Source organism: Eleutherodactylus coqui, chromosome 3, assembly GCF_035609145.1.
Source record: "Eleutherodactylus coqui strain aEleCoq1 chromosome 3, aEleCoq1.hap1, whole genome shotgun sequence".
Lineage (NCBI taxonomy): Eukaryota > Metazoa > Chordata > Amphibia > Anura > Eleutherodactylidae > Eleutherodactylus > Eleutherodactylus coqui.
The window spans coordinates 254,684,980-254,708,010 of NC_089839.1; the positions used below are offsets into that span (position 1 = coordinate 254,684,980).

Here is a 23,031-nt window from a genome sequence, read left to right on the forward strand (position 1 = left end):
GCTTGCAGCCTTCTCTGAACACAAAAAACTGACTTCTCTCCCCGGAAAAGAAGTCAGGAGGTGTAGCTCGGAGTTCAGAAACTGTACCGGGAGTGGCAGGGAGCTGCGTCATATTAGAAGCCCCTCGCTGCTCCTGATGCTGCAGGCGAGCAGTCAGGTCCTGGACCAGGTCCGTCAGAATCTGTACCTGGTTGGCTAAAGCCGCCACAGCCTCCATAGTGGGTTTCAAGGTTGCTGGTCGGATGTAGGGATCCGACTTCCGTTCGGCCAGTGTTACTGTCAGGACTCGGGGTCCGGGAAACTGGAGGTCCCTGAAAATACCCGCAACCCCTGTCCCTTCCTACTTGCCCCCCTGGGCTAAGCCCCAGGGCGACAACTGGGCGACGGTCCCTACACTCACTAAGGAAGGGGGACACGGGGACTAACAAACGGACAGACACTGGAACAAACAACAGCAAGGAGAGTCAGGCAATCCGGGTCAGCAACAAGAGGGTACGTGGTACAAGAGGGTCAGGCAAAGGCAACGTTAGGTCCAAAGGCAGAAGGTCAGTAACAGGAGTCAGGAGTCAGAAGTATGCAGTACGCTGGTGTAGCAGGAAATCCAAAACTAACACTGGCACTGGTTAGCAGACACCAGCAGGTTTAAATGCTGTCAGAGCTCCCGCCCCAGCAGCTGATTGGGGCGGGGAGCCTGACAGCAGCTGAGTGCACCCAGCAGCACTGGGGAACCCGCCCCCAGCCCTGCAGGAGGCAGGACAGGAGACACACGTTTGGTTGCCCGGATACCTAGGACGCGACGCGGGGCAACACCCACCGCATCCCTAGCAACCCGGCGGCGAGGCGGAGCCCGGCGGCCAGGGGAGATGACGAGGACCGGGGCTCCCCTGCGCCGCACAGTGGCCGCACGTGTGATCGGACCGGCGGTGCGGGCACGACGGACCCGCGAACCGCCAGTCCTTACATAAAGCAGCCTGCCGCACTGCCGCCGCAGACACAGACGCCAGCTGGGAGGGGAGTATGGAGTTTTTTTTTAAGCCTTGCCTGACTCGAGTATAAGCCGAGGGGGGCTTTTTCAGCACAAAAAAAGTGCTGAAAAACTAGGCTTATACTCGAGTATATACAGTATATATGAAGAATTGTGTATAAAAAGTAACACAAAGTTGTCCTATGACCTATGAGCAGCATCATTGCAGTATTAGCCTTCACTAAACAGCACTGATATTGCACTGTTATCGTCTATATATTTGTCTGTTTGTTGGAGCATCACGCACAAACGGTACGACCGGCTGACATGACATTTTGCACACAGTATAATATTGAACCCGAGAAGGTTATAGGCTAAAAAAAAATTTTGAAATGTTGTTGTCTCAGTAATCTTATTTGCATTTTTTGAATTTTAATGCAGCAACCCCCAAATTTGCTTTCACCAATGGATACTACGGACTTGATTTTCTATTCCTGGTTATTTCCTACAAGTAATTCACACTAGAAGAGTCAGACTGAGCGTTGAAAATTTGAGTTTCAGTAAATGCTATGTCCTCAGACAGGAATACTTGAAGCAAATTCATGAACACCGACCCTCGTTTATCAACACTATCTAACAAGAAATAAACAGTATAAAACAGTTTTTGTTGCCCATAGCAACCAATCACAGAGCAGCTTTCATTTTACCTCAGTACTAGGAGCATTGAAAACTGTTGCCCATAGCAACCAATCACAGCACAGCTTTAATTTTACCTCAGCAGTATAATATATAGCAACCAATCACGGTGCAGCTTTTATTTTACCTCAGCACTAGGAACATTGAAAACTGTTGCCCATAGCAACCAATCACAGCACAGCGTTTATTTTACCTCAGCAGTATAATATATAGCAACCAATCACGGTGCAGCTTTCATTTTACCTCAGCGGAATAACAAATGAAATCTGAGCTGTGATTGGTTGCTATTGGCAACAAAAAATGCAAAATTTTACTCAAATCGGACCGGAACTGGAGATTTGTATGCAACACAAACAAACAAATTTTGTGTTTTAGATATAAGTAGCTTTCATTTTTATCTCAGCACTGAGGATTGAAAACTGTTGCCTACAGCAACCAATCACAGCGCAGCTTTTATTTTATCCCAGCAGTATAATATATGGCTAATACATTCACATAGCATTAATCATCATCGGTGCTTCCACGTCTTTATGTGTACATTCTAGCATCAGCTTTTCGGGTACCCGGGCTAGTTTATATATATATTGTAAGCAGGATCCACAACAGGTATGTTTCCGCTGTAAGAAGTCAAGCGGCAGCAGAGGCAGGTGATGGTAAAGCAGGGTGGTTTATTGCCAAACTCTCAGTCATAAACAAACACAGGCTTTCTCCAGCCATATAATGTCCATAAGGCACACAAAATAACAGTCTTTGTAATCTGATGCAGGGATTCTCACCCAACCCTTTCCTCAGGGTTTTGCTTCCCTCAGCTCTCCAGGTTCTCTTCACCCAGCTTTCCAGGGGCTCTGCACACAGTCTGTCCTCTCTCTGGTCTGACTGAACACACTCTGCCACAACCTCTCTCTTACTGAGCTTTTCCTGCTCCTTTTTCAATTATTAAAAGAACTAGTGTATATAAACAATTGTTTGTATACACTAGTTCTTTTAATAATCTAAAATAAAGGTTACATTTTAAGCAATCAGTAAGGTTCTTTTCAGTGAAGATACTTTAAAGAGTTCAAAAGAACACAATTGCCTCGGTGATTTTTTTGGAATATTTCTAATGGCAGGCTTTCTGTCAGGAAATATTGACACCGGTTCCTGGCTAACTGAAGCGAAATCAGTATTTTCTAATCAGGACTTAGATACATACACTCAGGTCACTTCCATTAATCAGGCCTTTAAAAACCTCACAAAGACCTATAAGGAATACGTACGGTCATGGTGGGAGGTCCAGGGACTCTCTAACTATTTAGAAAATAAGATCGTACCCCGTGGTCTTATAGTTCATGTCGCTCCTCCCGTAAAACTGCGTAATAATGCATTTATGGTGAAATGGGAACAGGAGGCGACAGAAAGTTCCCTTAGATTTATGAACCTGCTACTAGAGGAAGAAAAACAAAATCTTGAAAAAAATGGTAAAGCCCTTGAGGACTTGATAAAAGAAACCAAAAAATTCTCAACAGAACAAGAGTATGAAAAGAAGGAGAATACACTGAAAATAACAGTGGAAAAATATACATGCTATTTAAAAGAACGAAAGCATTTTCAGTTTAAAAGGGATCTGACTGACTTTAAAGAAAATCGAGTATATGAATCAAGATCACATACTGAGTCGGAGCTAAGCTCCTCAGAAGGAGAGTTATCTAGTAGCGAGACATCTAGAAGGGGAAGATTCCCAGATAAATTTAGAGGCAGGGGTGGCAATAAAACCAGACCACGAGGAAAAGGGAGATATCAATCTAGCGAGAGCTGTTTTTTAGGCCAACCTATCTCCAGCTATATGCTGAGAGATCGGGGCAATACAGGAGGATTCCAATAGTCAGAAGTGATCAGAACATTGGAACTATGAACATAAGAGAGAATCCACACAATCCGGAAGAAGCCGAGTTGCAAATTATGAATCTTTCGTCAAGAACCTTAACAGTCAGTGAGTTGTCATTACTAAAGAGAGGTCTATCCTTTATCCCAACAAACAGATATGAACCATTCAATTGGACAAAAGATGTTTCACTCTTTTTACGAAAATTAAGGTGGAGGAAGTATTTCGCAATAGAGGGGAGAAAGAGGTGTAAAGAAATGGGTCTAGACCCCAAAGATAGAGAGGCCCTAGAGATCCTTGAATCCTTAGAACAAGAAAATGAAAAAGATCCAGGCCTGGGACCATTTACGGATTTGAAAGTAAAAAATACAGGCTTACCACCAGGCGAGTGTGCGTTCATAGACTTATTTGAATCAATGGTGAATAGAGACCTAAAGGAACTATCTATGAGCAAAAGGTTTGGACACCAGAACCTTACAAATGAAGAAAAAAATGCCCTGATAACCCTTGAAAAGGAAACTAAGACCATAATTAAGCCATCTGACAAAGGCGGTAATATTGTGGTCTTGGATCAGGAACAGTATCAACAAATGTGTTTAAGGATTCTGGATGACAGATCTACATACAAAGTCCTAAGAGAAGATCTTACAGATCTCTTCTTGAAGGATTTAAGGGATATTCTAATTCCTGCGAAAGAAAACTCCTTAATCAGTGATAAAGAATTTAACTTTATGTGTCCAAAAAATCCTCAGACTGCTGTATTCTACAGTCTACCAAAAGTGCATAAGGGCTTGACACCGCTAAAAGGGAGACCAATAGTCTCGGGCATAAACAGTCTTACTCAGGGTGTAAGTAAATACCTTGACCACACTCTGAAGCCGTTTGTCGAGTCCTTGCCAGCATACGTTAGAGATACAACAGACGTTTTAAAGAGATTGGAAAATATCCATGTAGCACCAAATACCATGCTGGCAAGTCTTGACGTGGAGTCCCTCTACAGCTCCATCCCCCATTTTGGAGGAATGGAAGCAGTAAAGTATTTTTTGACCCAAAGAGGGACCCACTTAAAAGCGCATAATACATTTCTAGTGCAATTACTGACATTTGTCCTTGAACACAACTACTTCCTTTTTCAAGGAAGATTCTTCCACCAGCTCAGGGGTACGGCTATGGGGAGCCCGTGTGCCCCCAGTTATGCCAACCTATACCTGGGCTGGTGGGAGGGGACGTCAGTGTTTTGCGAAGAAAATGACAAATGGACTTCATGCATCGAACTATGGCTGAGGTATATAGACGATGTACTGATCCTGTGGTCGGGCAGTACTGAAGAGTTCTATGACTTCGTGAAACATCTAAATGACAACAAACTGAATTTGTTTCTGACGACAGAAATCGACTCTATGAAAATTACATTTCTCGACCTTTGCATCTCAAGGACTGAAGATAATCACTTGGAAACTACGATCTTCCGGAAGAAAACGGCTACCAATACTCTTCTCCACTGGAGTAGCCATCACCCGATACCTCTGAAAAGAGGAATTCCGAAAAGCCAACTTATAAGGGCTAGGAGAAACTGCTCCAGCGAAGAAGAATTTGGCAAAAAATCCCATGAGATGTGCCAAAGATTCTATGATAGGGGTTACCCGGAAAGCGTTGTATCAGAAGCACTTAATTTTGCGGAACAATGCAAGAGAGAGGATCTTCTCGAGATAAAATCAAAACCGGAAAGTGGAAAAACGATCAGAGTAATAGGTTCCTACGACGATCGCTTTAAAGATGTAAGAACGATTCTGACTAAATATTGGAGCATCCTGCAAAAAGACCCTGACATTAAGGAATGCATATCCGAAAGACCAATGATAACATACAGGCGTGGGAGGAACCTAAAAGATCGTTTAGTGCATAGTCACATGCCACAAGCATCTACCATCAGTACGTGGCTCCAGAGGGAGCCCACCAAAGGTTCCTACCCTTGCTCAGGCTGCAAGGCGTGTAAGTACATGCGCCGTTGTAAGACGTTCATGAGTTCTGCAACGGGGCAAGAGTATGACATAAGGGATTTTATTAATTGTAGGACAAGTGCAGTGGTCTATATGGCTACATGTCCTTGTCCTAAGGATTATATTGGAAAAACGAGGCAGCAGTTACGGCGTAGAATACTCGCACATGTAGGAAACATCAACCGTAACGAACAGACCAGCTTGGCATCGCATATGAAAGAGAAACATGATGGTAACCCTGAGTTAGTCACCTTTCGGGGGATCGAGATGATCAGGAACAATGGTAGGCGAGGTGACACGGACAAAAAACTCTTACAGAAAGAATGTAGTTGGATTTACAGACTAGACACATGTGCACCGAAAGGACTAAATGAATGTTTGTCATTTGCATCATTCATATAAATGTCCGAGATGTTGACTAACTGCATCACGCTCATAATAAAAAGGATGCGGGATATGCTGAATAACCAACTGCCATGACTAAATGAATGTATGTCATTTGCATCATTTCATATAAATGTCCGTGATGCTGACTAATTGCATCATGTTCATGATAAAAAGGATGTGGGATATGCTGAGTAACCAACTGCCATTATTAGAAAGCGGTAATGTACGTGAAATATACGCTATGATGCAGTGTGTTCTACCGTAAAAGATCTGTGTGATGAATAAAGCCGTATTTATGCATGGAGTGGAGCTTATCTGTAAACCGACTAGTCAATAATGCGGTTTAAGATATGTATAACAATTTGATAGTTTTCCATATATACCTAATATTGATAAACATCATATCAATATGTATAATCCGAATCTAAGTCTTACATCGAACTATGTATATTATGATAATCCTGTCACGCAGTATGAGATGAATGTGTATCTGTTTAGATATGGAGGTATGACCTGGAATGTGTCCGGTTACTTACCTGATTTTGCAACATGTATCATCACCTGGAGATATATCTGAGATCCCTATATTAACCGTCCCATGAAATGCCCCCGGCTATATGTCTATAATTGCTAACTAAGATATTGGTGCAATACCCACGCCGATATGTGAAATATGGCGATCAATATTAGACACAGAGGAGCCCCTTTGATATGTTTACCTGATCCTTGGTTATTAGAGAGATCAATATCTATACAACCACGGATAATGCAAAGCGCTGTCTCCAGGCTTCCTGGTTGCCATAGCGATTCAATAGAGCGATGACGAATGATAGTCACGTGACCGGGAGAGTGTCACGTGACCCGGCATCATGGCATCATGACATTCTGACGTCATGGCGCCATGAGATCGCGGGTAGACGCTGGAGAATACAAAGCGCTATCTCCAGGCATCATGGTTGCTATAGCGATCTAATGGAGCGATGACGAATGATAGTCACGTGACCGTGAGAATGTCACGTGACGCGGCGTCATGGCGTAATACGCCTGGGGGTGTGTGTAATGAGACGGATAGCTGATTGGAGCAACGGGATTTGTCTCTAATGAGTGAGGGAGGAGCTATGGATACAAAATAGCGAGCTGTAGACCCACTGACCAGCTCTGTCTATACTGTTGCGGCCAGGCAGGCTGCAGGTTCATCACAGCGGTCGCCGTAAGCCGCTCTCTATCTTTAAATTCCCTAAAAACGGGGACTCTGGCTAACTTTACCCCCAAAAAACGGGGACTTAGAATAGCAATTACGATACCGTCTTACCTAAGTCAGAGGGCTGAAGGCTAATGACTGTGGGAAAGGGGCCAAGCTCTTTAACATAATTAGTGGCTTACAGGCTGGCAACTTAAGTCATCAGGTTGCATGGCCTGTCACACTAAATCTAACCAGCCTTTGAATTAGGTGTCAAGAGACATTAACCTTGACACTCTACCCATTTTGCCTGCTATATAGGGCTAATGGATAGTCCGTGTTAGAAAAGAGCTGAGCCGCCTTGTGCTATATAGAGACACAGATGTACTATACTCTGGCAATATCACAATAGAATGCTATATAGAGTACACTAAGTTTGAACCGTCCTTCTACACCGATATGGATATACTGCACCTATAATAAAGTAACGTCTTACAGTCTAAAATTAATAACAGACTGCTAATACGGTGCATGTTATCTCTCAACATACGGGTAGAAACACGGAGAGGCTATTAGTCCCATAGTTGGTAAAGAGCCAGATTAAAAATAAAGACCCATCCTGATGAAGTGGCACACCGAATGGTTGTCATAGAAACGCGTCGATGGAGTTGTGGCATGAATGATTGCATGAGTAAAATATTAATATTATCGATCCATTTAGGGTCAGCATAGGTCTGATGCGTCCGTAATTGTCTGAGAGTGGGAATTCTGGACGCTTGAAGTGAGGCGTATAGACGGCTTCATAAACAGAATATAACGGAAAGTGCCCTGTATGTAAAAGCATTTTTCCTTTAATGTGGGTTGATCAAAATAAATGGAAAACAGAGCATCAGAATAACCGTTTGAGTGAATAAGAGCCCTGAGTGATACTGTGATAGTTACAGAGAAATAGAATCAAGCTCTGACTAGTAAAAAGCCAGCTAATTATCGCTGTCAATACATCAATAAACAGTAATTCTCAGATGAACACTCTATTTTCTTCCTATCTGATGGGGAGTTGTTTTTAAGCACTATATGTTCGTGATTGTTTGTATACACTAGTTCTTTTAATAATCTAAAATAAAGGTTAAATTTTAAGCAATCAGTAAGGTTCTTTTCAGTGAAGATACTTTAAAGAGTTCAAAAGAACACAATTGCCTCGGTGATTTTTTTATAGCAACCAATCACGGCGCAGCTTTCATTTTACCTCAGCAGAATAACAAATGAAATCTGTGCTGTGATTGGTTGCTATTGGCAACAAAAAATGCAAAATTTTACTCAAATCGGACCGGAACTGGAGATTTGTATGCAACACAAACAAACAAATTTTGTGTTTTAGATATAAGTAGCTTTGATTTTATCTCAGCACTGAGGATTGAAAACTGTTGCCTACAGCAACCAATCACAGCGCAGCTTTTATTTTATCTCAGCAGTATAATATATGGCTAATACATTCACATAGCATTAATCATCATCGGTGCTTCCACGTCTTTATGCGTACATTCTAGTATCAGCTTTTCGGGTACCCGGGCTAGTTTATATATATATATATATATATATATATAGTAAGCAGGATCCACAACAGGTATGTTTCCTCTGTAGGAAGTCTGGCGGCAGCAGAGGCAGGTGATGGTAAAGCAGGGTGGTTTATTGCCAAACTCTCAGTCATAAACAAACACAGGCTTTCTCCAGCCATATAATGTCCATAAGGCACACAAAATAACAGTCTTTGTAATCTGATGCAGGGATTCTCACCCAACCCTTTCCTCAGGGTTTTGCTTCCCTCAGCTCTCCAGGTTCTCTTCACCCAGCTTTCCAGGGGCTCTGCACACAGTCTGTCCTCTCTCTGGTCTGACTGAACACACTCTGCCACAACCTCTCTCTTACTGAGCTTTTCCTTCTCCTTTTTCAATTATGTTTCAGCTGTGTTCCAGGCTCAGGTACTTCATAGACTGGAATATACATGTGACCCCGACAGCCCCTCTCTCATGCAAACTCTGGATTTATATCCTGGAGTTTAGTAATCTCCGTGGTATATACACACCATCCAAAACTTTACCCCTTACTTCACTACTATATATATATATATATATATATATATATATATATATATATATATCACTGGTCTAACTGAATAAGATGTAACAAGGACTAAATGTGGTAACAAGATGTTGCCCAAATTTCCATATTTGTTACAGATGACCCAAGACATCTTGAAGGTTGTGGATCCACGCAGGTCATGCAGTGCGAGAAACTGCTGTGCACATCCTCTCCGTGACGTTATACTTCTTATTTCCTCATTGAGTATCTGTTTCAATCTGACACCGTACAGCGGTCTTGGGGACGGTGGCTATGAGGATGTGGTGCATATTTCAAGCCTGACATGTCTAAACAAAAATAATTCACTGTGAATATGGAGAATATTTTGTGCTTTGTCAAATTAATAATTATTGCTGGAGAGACCCTGTAATTGTAAAACTGTAAGTAAATGGGTTCTATTAGCCACTAATTTCTGGGTCTATTAGCCACTAAAATTAAAGTAACTTTGGAATATCTGTCATTTACAAATTCAGTTCCAGTGCCAAGAGGACAGGGTCCACCTTTAAATCGTGGTGGTGTATGTAAGCAAATTGCTGTTGTAGAGGGGTAGTACACAGAATGGCCTGTAGGGGGCTGTAGACAGGCATTCTCATACTTGAAAAGAGAGACAACACTTGTGGGTGTGGCAGGAAGTAAGATAAAAGGATTAGTTCCTACCACACTCAGAAGGAAGTTGGCTATCAGCCAGAGTGAGAGGCTGTGCAGCAGCCACCAGGCACTTGGAGCCTGAGGTCCAGCGTGGACCAGCTTGGGCCTGTCATGCCAGTCTGACAGAGGAGGATGCCCTCTAGATGTCCCGGGTGGGGAAGGGTGACAGAGTCCCTGTGGGTTGTGAACCGTGGACTGTTGTATATTTCACAAGTTGTCTTCTGTACATGAAATAGATGCTGGTGGAAGCCAGAAGTTAAAGAAACTGCAAGTCTACTGGAGCCTTTATGCACGTGGTGCCCACCCATCCTAAGTGAAAGATGGTGATCCTAATAGGCGAGTGACCCCAACTTGCCACACTGTTCATGCAGCTAACTCTTTTAGGGCCCCTTCCTTCACACAGGTGTAGGCGCATTTGCACGTGACTCAAAGCAATTTATTTGTGCACTGAACAATGCTTATTGCATGCAAATCGGAGTATTTAACTGTACTTTCACCACTCGCACGGCATGTTCATTTGTGCCCAGCCAACAAACACGCACCTATTGAAATGGCTAATGTAGTCTAATGGGTTGTAGATGTGTTCTTTTTCCAGCAGGATTAATCAGCATATCACGCATCTCCTTGCGTATTGTTCGCACATTTGCGCACTCCCCATTGACTTCTATGGGGACCTTTGGTGCGCTAAGGGGCAGGAAAATAGAGCATGCTGTATTTTTTTGCGTGATGGAAATGTCTGTGCAAAATACAGACATGTGAACCAACCATTGAAAACAATGATTGTCATACGCCAGTGTGAAGGGTCCCTTAGGGTGGGTTCACACATCGTGGAAGTAAATCCTTTTCATTCCCCATCAAAATCCACATAGAGCCGTGCAGATTTTGGTGCAGAATTTACGATGGTTTGCAGTGCAGAATGCAGAAAAAATTCCGCCTGTGTTAAAGGTTCCTAAAAGTTCCATGTACAAAACCCACATTAAAGTCCCAACTACTGGATTCAGCTTCGTAAACCAGTGGATCTCCAGCTGTTGCAGGACTACAACTCCCAGCATTTTTTCATAGTTGAGAACTATCAGGGCATGCTGGGAGTTTTAGTTGTATAAATGCTAAGGAGCCACAGGTTGGAGACCGTGGGATTATCTGTCAGCTTGTACAGAGGCGACTCTTAATACACATTCTCCTCTACACCGGATTCACAAGACCGCATTTGTGCATGAAAACTCTTTGCGTGCGCAATACGCATAAAATAATATAACCCATTGATTTAAATGGGTTTATTCACAAGCACGTATTTGGCCTTCGCACTTCGATCGCTCAAAAAAAACGCAGCATGCTCGATTTTCCAGTGCAAATACGTAGAAAAAGAACACCTCTTGAACCCATTAAACTAACTGGCCGTCTCCATTCATTGGTTCGTATTTTCTTGTGCGCGCAACTGTGCGTGACTTGCGCGTGTCAAAAGTTTAGCAAAAAAAGACCAAAACGTGCCGATGCCGAACATTCCGCACAAGTGTGTCACAAATACGCTTACGCCTGTGTGAAGCCAGCATTAAAAATACTGGTTGCCCTTTGCGGTTGTAAAAAACCATTAAAAAAAATTGCAACATTATAGGATGGAAAAAGTATGTCCCCCTCACTACAGATGAACTTCTCAGTGGAGGTTGCTCAGATGTGAGAGGGAGTTTCCCACATTGCATGGACAGTATGAAAATACAGAGAGGGGAGTGCACTGCAGGAATGTCCGCTGCCTGCTGGAGCCACGCTATATATCTGCCTTCCAGCAAGTTGCTGTTAGTTTGGGAACTGGAGCTCCTCAGTTCTCTGCACTGAAACTGTAGGTGAGTGACTGAGATAGAAGACATGTTGTTCTGCTTTATTATGCTGTCTAGTAACTTCATATCAAGAATGTCATCATATTTAAGTATTTGTATATGTAATATATATTTTTTTCTATTATATATATATATATATATATATATATATATATATAATTAAAAGTAGAAATGTTATATGCAAGATGTACATCCTTTCATCATCATCATCATTATTAGTAGTAAATTATAGTAAAGTATATAGTAAAGTATTTCTGCAGCGTGTGGAACAATGTATGGCAGTGTTACTTGGGTACTATAATGTATAGCGCATATAATTAAGTACTATATGGTATGGTTATTTGTTCACTGCTGGGCAGTACATCATATGGGGGTTGGCAGGTACCATCCAGCATAGGGCCAGCCCTGCTCTTATTTCTATGTATTATATTACTTTAGATCTATTATAAGATCAGTTTCACTTGCGCTGGTTCACAAAAGGTGAAGTTGAAATAGTGAGAAATTGAAACACAAAGGGAAGATATATTTAAGACCGGTGATCTTATATTTAGCAGCAGTGAGATGGGAAATATTTATTTAAAATTTATTAAGACGGATGCTTCTTAGGTTTGTTGCATCTTTGGCTGTCCAGGCAGCAGAGATGCAAACCTACACCAGCTACAAGCTGACAGATTTGTGGTATAACTTGGGCAGGTTTCAGATTTGTCAGGCCGCGGGAGGCGCTGCTCCTTTCACAAGTAGCAAGGGTGGTGTATGTAAGGTCACACATTTTTGCGCTGAAGCAAAATGCGACAACATTTTCGACTATTTTCCAGCATAATTCAGGTACAAAAGCATGAATAAATTCTGAAAGTAATCTATAAATTGCTAAATTTCAAGCCTTCTTTGCATAAAAAAGGAGAACCTTGTTGCAATGTTCCTTATTAACAAACCATGCAATCTGTGAAGTAATATTGTGAAACTGTTGACTAATTACAGGTCACTTTTAAGAAGAAGATCTCAGGATAACATTGTCACTCTACACTTCAGCTGACGCTGACTAACCGCTGAGAGAACTGCAGAGCAACAATGAAGTTGGTTGGGATACTTGTTCTTATTTCTGTGCTGCATGCAACACATTCAGCAATTAACTCATTAGTAAAGCTTGTAAACAATGGATATGAAGACATTATCATTGCAATACACCCAAAGATTCCAGAAAACAAAAAGATCATTGAGAGCATTAAGGTAAGTCTTCTTATTTTCACTATAATACAGAGAGACAAAATATTGAAGTGTTTAATAGCAATCAGTGTGTTATGACACAACAAGACAATGTACATAGAGATTGCATTGATGTTAGTATCTTAAGCGGCAGAGGGATCCCCAGTAGATATGAGCGAGCATACTCGCTAAGGACAATTGCTCGACCGAGCATTGTCCTTTGCGAGTATCTCCCCGCTTGGGAGAAAAGGTTCGGCTGCCGGCGCAGGTGACAGGTGAGTTGCGGCAGTCAGCAGGGGGGAGCGGGGGGAGAGAGGAAGAGAGAGATCTCCCCTCCGTTCCTCCCTGCTCTCCCCCGCAGCTCTCTGCCCGCCGCCGGTAGCCGAATCTTTGCTCCCGAGCGGGCAGGTACTTGCTAAGGGCAATGCTCGATTGAGCAATTGCCCTTAATGAGTATGCTCGCTCATCTCTAATCCCCAGAGGTCTCCTTCTACAGTTTCGGATCAAAGAAACTCACAGTTAAGGGACTATCACTTAATCACTCTTGCCTATCTGAGGTTGTTGAGAGCACCCCTGCCTGCTACATAAATGTTGAATTAGTTCTGTAATTTTGAACACAGTTTATGGTTTATACATGCTGTTGAATTATAATATATAGGAAACAAAAAGGTAGGAACCTACAAGTAATGGTGCAAAGTTACTTATGTAAATGTCTTCGTCATACTTCCCAAAAAACGGTGATGCTCATGAATGTTCCAATTAGCGCACCATCGCCCTCATACCTCGCGCAAGCAAAATCCTAGTAAAGATCATACAAAAACACATTGTGACAATTGTTGAACGGAAACTGCCGGACATTCAAGCTGGCTTCCGCAAAGGAAGTGGCACCAGAGACCATATTGTGAACCTGTGCTGGATCGTGGAGAAGAGCCAAGAGTATCAAAAGGACATGTACATGTGTTTCATCGACTACAGCAAGACATTTGATAGTGTCGGACATGACAAACTTTAGAAGTGTCTGAAGCAAATGGACATCCTAGAAGATATTGAACAGCTTATAAGGTCGCTTTACAAAGACCAAGAAGCAACGGTCTGGACAGCTTACGGGAACACTAATTGGTTTGGAATTGAGAAAGACGCAAGGCTACGTTCTATCCCCAGTACTTTTCAATCTGTACGCAGAAACGATCATGAGGCGATGCAATTTGGACAAAATAGAGATCGGAGTCAAAAATCGGTGTCAGAAATGTCAACAACCCTTGATGTGTGTCAGGGTACTGGAGTTAGGGTACTGGAAGTGCCTAAAAGCTACCCGCAACCCCTGTCCCTACCTATTTGCCCCCCCTGGGCTAGGCCCCAGGGCGACAACTGGGCGACGGTCCCTATACTCACTAGGGAAGCGTGGGCAGGGGGTCAGACTTACAAACAAATACCGAGACAAATAGACACAGAGGCAAGTCAGGAAGTCCGGGTCGGCAACAGGAGAATACGCGGTACCAGGGAGCAGGCGAGGTCAAAGTCAGGTCCAAAAGCAGAGGGTCACAACGGGAAATCAGATAAGAATAACGCGGGTGTAGCCTGGAGACAAACATACACTGGCAATGCTGAAGAGAAACAGGCACGTTTAAATGTTGTCAGAACTCCCGCCCCAGCAGCTGATTGGGGCGGGGAGCCTGCCAGCAGCCAGACCCAGGCAAAAGGCAGCGAGTGCAGATCCCAGACATCCCGCAGCAAGTGCAGATGCTGCTAGTCAGGATGTCATGGCAACGTAGACTGCATCGCCGCATCTCCAGCAACTGACCACCCAGGCGCCTCCCCCTGAGCACAGGAGCACGCGCCCGGAGCCAGTGTCCGGGACCCCGACGGCCCGGGGAGGTCACTTGGGTGATAGGACCAGTGGTGCGGATGCGGAGACCCCGAGAGCTGCCGGTCCTAACAATATGCAAGTGACACCATCCTGCTTGTGGAAAGTGAAAGGGACCTGGAATACCCTCTCTAATGAGTGCAAAGGAAAAGCGAAGGCATGGGACTGTACCTCAACAGCAAAAAAAAACGAAAGTCATGACCCCAGAAAGCAACGGTACAGTGAACATAAAAATTAACAACGAAGAAGTAGAGTCGTTCCAAGATTTCAACTTCATTGGATCCAAAACCGATGGCAACGGGCAATCTGAACCTGAGCTCAAGAGATGGATTACACTAGGTAGGAATGCATGCGAGGACTGGAAAAGATCTGGAATAGCAAGGATATTAGTATTGTAACAAAAACCAGACTGGTCAATGCAATGGTCTTATAACGACGTATGGTTGGGAAAGTTGTATGCTTAGGAAAACAGATATAAAGGAAAATTGATGCGTTTGAACTATGGTGCTGTAGGAGAATGCTACGGATACCTTGGACTGCCATGACAACGAACAAGGTAGTGTTAGATCAAACTGAAAATATTACTGCAGGGCAAAATCATCAAACAGCAGCTCTCTTTTTTAATGAACACGTGATGGAAGCAGTACTGATGCTTGGCAAGGTCAGTGGAAAGAGAAGGTCAGGACAACAAAGAACAAGATGGCTAGATACAATGAAGGCCACCATGAACATGTCAATCGCCGAACTGAAAGAAGCGGTGAAAGACAGAAACGCGTGGAGAACATTGATCCATGGACTGACCAAAGGTCGGATGTGACTGAACGGATAATCATCATCATCATGTACACTACCGTTCAAAAGTTTGGGGTCACCCAAACAATTTTGTGTTTTCCATGAAAAGTCGCACTTATTCACCACCATGCATTGTGAAATGAATAGAAAATAGAGTCAAGACATTGACAAGGTTAGAAATAATGATTTGTATTTGAAATAACATTGTTTTTACATCAAACTTTGCTTTCGTCAAAGAATCCTCCTTTTGCAGCAATTACAGCATTGCACACCTTTGACATTCTAGCTGTTAATTTGTTGAGGTAAGCTTGTGAAATTGCACCCCACGCTTCTAGAAGCATCTCCCACAAGTTGGATTGGTTGGATGGGCACTTCTGGCGTACCATACGGTCAAGCTGCTCCCACAACAGCTCAATGGAGTTCAGATCTGGTGACTGCGCTGGCCACTCCATTACCGATAGAATCCCAGCTGCCTGCTTCTGCTGTAAATAGTTCTTGCACAATTTGGAGGTGTGTTTAGGGTCATTGTCCTGTTGTAGGATGAAATTGGTTCCAATCAAGCGCTGTCCACTGGGTATGGCATGGCGTTGCAAAATGGAGTGATAGCCTTCCTTATTCAGAATCCCTTTTACCCTGTACAAATCTCCCACCTTACCAGCACCAAAGCAACCCCAGACCATCACATTACCTCCACCATGCTTAACAGATGGCGTCAGGCATTCTTCCAGCATCTTTTCATTTGTTCTGCGTCTCACAAACGTTCTTCTTTGTGATCCAAACACCTCAAACTTGGATTCATCCATCCACAACACTTTTTTCCAGTCTTCCTCTGTCCAATGTCTGTGTTCTTTTGCCCATCTTAATCTTTTTCTTTTATTGGCCAGTCTCAGATATGGCTTTTTCTTTGCCACTCTGCCCTGAAGCCCAAAATCCCGCAGCCGCCTCTTCACTGTAGATGTTGACACTGGTGTTTTGCGGGTACTATTTAATGAAGATGCCAGTTGGGTACCTGTGAGGCGTCTGTTTCTCAAACTAGAGACTCTAATGTGCTTATCTTCTTGCTTAGTTGTGCAACGCGGCCTCCCACTTCTTTTTCTACTCTGGTTAGAGCCTGTTTGTGCTGTCCTCTGAAGGGAGTAGTACACACCGTTGTAGGAAATCTTCAATTTCTTAGCAATTTCTCGCATGGAATAGCCTTCATTTCTAAGAAGAAGAATAGACTGTCGAGTTTCAGATGAAAGTTCTCTTTTTCTGGCCATTTTGAGCTTTTAATTGACCCCACAAATGTGATGCTCCAGAAACTCAATCTGCTCACAGGAAGGTCAGTTTTGTAGCTTCTGTAACGAGCTAGACTGTTTTCAGATGTGTGAACATGATTGCACAAGGGTTTTCTAATCATCAATTAGCCTTCTGAGCCAATGAGCAAACACATTGTACCATTAGAACACTGGAGTGATAGTTGCTGGAAATGGGCCTCTATTCACCTTTGTAGATATTGCACAAAAAAACAGGCATTTGCAGCTAGAATAGTCATTTACCACATTAGCAATGTAAAGAGTGCATTTGTTTAAAGTTAGGACTAGTTTAAAGTTCTCTTCATTGAAAAGTACAGTGCTTTTCCTTCAAAAATAAGGACATTTCAATGTGACCCCAAACTTTTGAACGGTAGTGTAAATGTTATGTTTTTATTGTTCTACTTCATTATATGGTTCGGTGAGACCTCTTTAATATGGTATATTTAATTTGCAAAACCTTAATAGAATCGTTTAAACATAATGTAGAGAGACAGATAAAAATATTAACTGCACTGCATATCTCTAAGATAGATGCAGGTCCTTGAGGTGAGGTTCAGTGTCAAGAATTCAAGCGTAGAAAAAGAATCAGCAGCACTCCAAAATCATGAAGAAGTTAACTTGCTTCATTCATTTGTATGTTCACAAACAAACATGGGTGAATGAAAGTTAAGATGCATAAAGCCCAAGGTGATGGGCTGTAGTGTCACATATGAAGATATGGCTGAAGAAAAGAATAATTTTAGAGTAATGTTGATTAGTTCCATAATAGATAGATATTTCCCCATTTATATGTTTGATCTCAGGACAAATCTCTGTATTGACACATATATATGTATATATATATAATTTTATTTTTTCAGAAAATGGTGACAGATGCTTCCTCCTATATGTTGAAAACTACAGAAAACAGAGTCTATATTAGGAGTGCAAAGATTATAATCCCTAATACCTGGTCCAGTGACAGTACATACAGCAGGCCAAAAACAGAGTCCTTTGACAAGGTAAGTTATGTACATAATATAACTAGTAATTATAAGGAAATTATAGTACCAGTGTTTCTGGTAGCGCAATGCGCCACTTACTAATGTACTTGTTGCGTCCTCCGGAAATGCAAACTCAAAAACACAAACAAAAGGCACAACTGTGCAAAAGAAAGCATAAAACTAAGGGGAATTCTCTCCCTATCGTCCCCTAACCCGGGAGGGGGCCCTGCCCACTCGGCCGACCGACCGCTCTGACAAGTGCGAGCCCGCACACGTGCCTGGGCCACTGACAAGTCCCTATAAGGGAGCCCTAGCACAACAGAAAGGCAAAACAGAAAACCAAACAAAGCATAAAAGAATTTAGCTAGGAGCTTCAGCCAAGGTGTGTTCTTCCATCGCTGTCCAAAGGTAACTGAAGGATTGACCAGCGCAGAAGATCATGCTGGCACTGTTTAAGTAGGAGCCAAGCTACTCAGCACCAAGTGCTGACTGACGTTACTCCTGCAACTATCACACCCCTCAGCTCCAGGAGAAGCAAGGGCACACCCAAAACCTGGTCTGGCCTGCAAGCCAGGTGCAGGCCTCAGAACAGCTGCAACAATACTATAGTGAAAGGGATTGGAGTTGGTCACAAGTCCTAAACCAGCAGAGCCGGACAGCAGCCGCTTGCTTACAAGAACCGTGATGATGTTACTGTCATGTGATCAGTCACCGAGGCTCCGAGCTCCGCCCCTGATCACATCATGGTGACATCAGCACAGGTGCTAAACCAGCAGAGCCGGACAGCAGCCGCGTGGAGTCCCAGTGACTAATCACATGAAATCCCTCTTTCAGTGTGATGATATCACCATCATGTGATCAGTGGCGGAGCTCAGATGCCCGGTGGCTGATCACATGATGGTAACATCATCACATGTAACTCATACAGTCACTCATGGACAGGTATTTTTATTGCTTTTAATTCCATTTTTTTCTAAAGGCAAGATTAACAAAATCTGCAATTCTGGCATGTTTTGTGTGTTTTAACGGTGTTCACCGCGCAGTATAATTAATATGTTAAATTAATTCTGTGGACCAGTATGAGTATATTTAATACCAAATTTGTATAATAATCCCTATTTATATAGCGCCAACATATTCCCTAGCGCTTACAAAAACAGAGGGATACAGAAAGACAAAAGTACGAAAATACAAAAACCACAGTTACTAGGGATTGCAGTCAGTAGGTCAGGGAGCATGTTATCAGGCGGAGTACAGAGGGGTTTGTTTAGGGAATGCGGTATGCCTCCCTGAAGAGGTGCGTTTTTAGATCACGCCTGAAGTTCTGTGAGTCATGGATTGGGCGGATGTTTTATGGTTGCGCGTTCCAGAGGACTGGTGCTGCTCTAGAGAAGTCTTGGAGGCGGGAATGAGAAGTTCGAATTAAAGGGGCACTCAGTCTGATTTTGTTAGCGGAGCAGAGGGCCCGGGCTGGCTGGTGGATTGAGATGAGGGACGCAATGAAGGGTGGCGTGGTGCAATGGAGAGCTTTATGGATGAAGGTAGTGAGTTTAAATTGAAGGGGTTTTTTTGCAACCTTTTAACACTTTAAAAAAATAAATGAATACATTTTGTTTATTGCTGCAATTGCAGACTCCTAAAATGTTTCTCATTTTGTCAACGGTGCTTTTTTGGTGGGATGAGTTGTACTTATTAATGGTACCATTTGCTGATCTATGCAACATTTTGATCACTTTCTATTCCACATTTTGTAAGGCATTACAGGCGAATTTGGCTGTTTTTGCCATTCTTTGGTATTTTCATTCATGACGTACACTGTGCAGATTAAATAATGTACTAACTTTTTTCCTCTAAGTCATTATGAACACAGTGATACCAAACGGGTGATTTTTTTAATTTTTACATACTAACGGGTGAAAGGTGGGGTTTTCGACCTTTTTTTATTTTTATTATTTATTTCACTATTTTTTTAAATACTTTTTGAACTTTTTATTTTTGTCCCACTAGGGGACTTGAATATCACAATATTTTATCATTTTTCTAATACACTACTATACTGAAGCCTCATAGGCCACCGTAGCTGGCAGATCCAGAGTCAGGCATCTGTCAGAATATACATTTTTATTCATCTTATGCCACACAGCTTGGGATATGTCAAGTTAAGGGCAAAGTTTAGATAGGGTATGACTGTACTTATGGCATTTCAAATAATACATAATTCAATTCAGATGTTAACCTTTTATTATCTTTTCATACAGATCTATCTAGAGCCTCTCTAAGTTTATATCAGAAAGTTAAAAACAGTAAAATTGGGAGAATGGCTGTAGACCTTGAGATTTTACATGTGGCTTACAGTATGGAGTAATGTAGCTGTGGCCATTTGTCAGTAAGGGCTGATACTCATTTCAGGACCTAAGCTACTGTAAATCGATGTTATGTTTTAATTTTGCTTATAAATATGCACTACTTATTCATTTTTATTTTATGTAATTGGCCCCAAATACTGTAAGTGATGAAAGATAGTTAAACTTTTTGGAACCTGACACACCTGCAATTCTACCACCTACAGTTTCGGTTACTGTATTACTTTAAAGTTCTTAGAGTTGCTCCCGTTCTGGCAAACTTGTATTACAGGTTGTCCTATAATACTACATCTTCCCTGCCTCGGCCATAGTAGGAGAAATGCCTGGCTGGCCACGACTTCTCTTGGCAAAATCAGCTCTTTGCCCGGAATACTGAGAATGGGACCAGTGCCGAAAAGGTTATGTGCCCCTAATCCCGCTCTAGGGGACCCCAGTAAACCGCTGATTTTGCAGCATACTGAGAAGGCTGACAATATTGTGTGCTTGGACCTCCCTACATATCCAAAAGCAGGTGCTTCAGTTAAAAGTCAACAAAGGTCAAAGCTCGCTGACTACCCCAATGTGATATTCTGATAAATCATTTTTTTAAAAGCCACGGGCAAGCCAAATCTGTCTAAAAAAAAACAGATTTCTTTCACTTTATTGCAACTTTAGATATAGTCCTTGCAGCTACAGTATATGTAATCTCCTGATATGTCAAAGCAGAAGTTAATGCTGCTGAGTGAGAGGGACTTGTTATTTGCATAGCGCCAACTTATTCCGCCATGCTTTCAGGTAATTTATTTATTGCCCTCCAAGCAAGGGAGGATAATGAATAAATTTACAGACCTCGGAAGGATGGGAGGCTGAGTCAACCTTGAGGCAGCTAACTGAACCATGCGGGAATTGAACCTGAAACCTTCAGGTCATGAGTGAGAGCTTAGGACTGCATACTGCTGCCTTAACACTCTATGACACTAGGGGGATAATGTTTTATTTTCTAGGTGACTTGAGTATAACCCAACTGACAAGTTGTGCTTTGGAGTATAACTATGATATGCATTGCTTCAAGTCTTTATCTTTAATATGTACTTGCACTTCTTTCTTAAGGCCGATATTATCATTGCCGATCCTTTTATTTATGGAGATTTTCCTTACACCTTGCAATATGGTGGCTGCGGAGAGAGAGGAAAGTACATACATCTTACACCAAACTTCATACTGAATGACGACGTACTGGAACTATATGGACCCAGAGGTAAAGAGCGAAATATATAATTAAAGTCAGTATATTAGGTCTGTTATGTCCTCCTATCTGAAGGAAGGCTAGTATAGAGAGGGTGAGCAGCTGAGCTTTTTAGGCATCTTTCACACGGGTGACAGCAAGAAAATCGCAGAGAAATCACAGCTGTGTTCTGTGTGATATCGCTGCATTTTCTCATGTCAAAGTCATGATTTTGTGGCGCTAAAATAAGCCCTTGCTACATTAAAAAAAAAAACAATACACTACCTAACAGGTGCTGTCCGCACCGCCACACTTCTCCTCGCGAAGCTCCGGTACTTGTCTGTAGTCTTCAGCCAGCGCTTTCTGGTAAGGGGGTTCAAAAATCCCATTTCCAGGATGCGATGGTTGGTTCATCGAGCGCTGCAGTGATTGCCTTTGCCTCGGCGCTCGAGAACCAATCAGAGCCAGCAGTTCCTGGAGGCGGGAATTTTGAAACCCTTCACCAGGAATCACTGGCTGAAGACTACAGACAACTGCCAGAGCAGTGTGGGCGGACAGCGCCTGTTAGGTGATGCATTTTTTTTTTTTATGCAGCTAGGGCTTATTTTAGGGACAAACAGTAGGACTTCCTACTGAAAAAGTTGCATCGCACCGCACAGAAAACGCATTTTCATGCGATGCAACAGAAAGGAAGTTTAATAGGGAAACATGGCATACAAAACATCGCAAATTGTGACAATATTCAGCATACCGCGATTTGTTTTTCTACGAAATGTAGCAGCCTACAAAACCTCGCATGGACTTCACATACTGTACATGCGATCTGTAGCAGTGTCACATCGCAAGAAAAGCACATGATTTTGTCGCCTGTGTGAAAGCGGCCTTAATCTTAAAAGTCAGGTATCATAGAGCAAGTCTACCAGCTCTGCTTCCTCAGACCCCACGCCGTGGTTGGCAGATTTTGCTGTACAGGTTTGTATACAACTGTGCATTTATTTTTTCATACATGGGAATCATATGTTTAAGGGCTCTTTCACACGGGCGTATTTTTCATCATTATTTTGTGAGCCAAAATCAGGAGCGGGTCTAAAATATGGAAGAAATGCAAATCTTTCCATTCTACTTTCTTTCTGTAAGTTCTGCTCCTGGTTTTGGCTCACAAAATACTGATGAAAAATACGCCCGTGTGAAAGAGCCCTTAAATTGTAGATAGTAGATAAAACTGTAATTCATTTGTGGTCCAAATGCATGTGATGTTTTCAGTGTGGATCTTGTATAAATATGTATAAAGAGATGTTTTGAAAAAGACCTGTAATAAATACCCTGTTTCCCTGAAAATAAGACATACCCCGAAAATAAGACATGGCACGAGTTTTCAGGATTTTTAAGGATGCTGAATGATTTTTCAGGCTTTTTGAGTATGCTTGAAATATAAGCCCTGCTCCAAAAATAAGCCCTTGTTACAGTTAATAAAAAAGCCAATTTAAATAGTGTCCAGGCAGCTATACATGTTAAAAAATGAAATCTTTTGGAGCAAAAATTAATATAAGGCGCTGTCTTATTTTTGGGGAAACAGGGTAGCTTAAAAACAGCCTCTTTGGCCACTCTCACACACAGCAT

At 42.4% G+C, this 23,031-nt stretch overlaps 1 protein-coding gene across 1 annotated transcript in view; it reads left to right on the forward strand.

Moving 5' to 3' along the window:
* The first annotated feature begins 11,584 nt into the window (after positions 1-11,584).
* The window catches only part of LOC136621664 (calcium-activated chloride channel regulator 1-like), a 55,280-nt gene continuing 43,833 nt past the window's right edge, over positions 11,585-23,031 (forward strand). The window contains exons 1-4 of the mRNA XM_066597316.1: positions 11,585-11,713; positions 12,686-12,934; positions 17,722-17,862; positions 21,297-21,444. Coding sequence (XP_066453413.1) covers positions 12,776-12,934; positions 17,722-17,862; positions 21,297-21,444 — 448 coding nt within the window. The 5' untranslated portion in view covers positions 11,585-11,713; positions 12,686-12,775. The remainder of the gene's footprint in view (positions 11,714-12,685; positions 12,935-17,721; positions 17,863-21,296; positions 21,445-23,031) is intronic.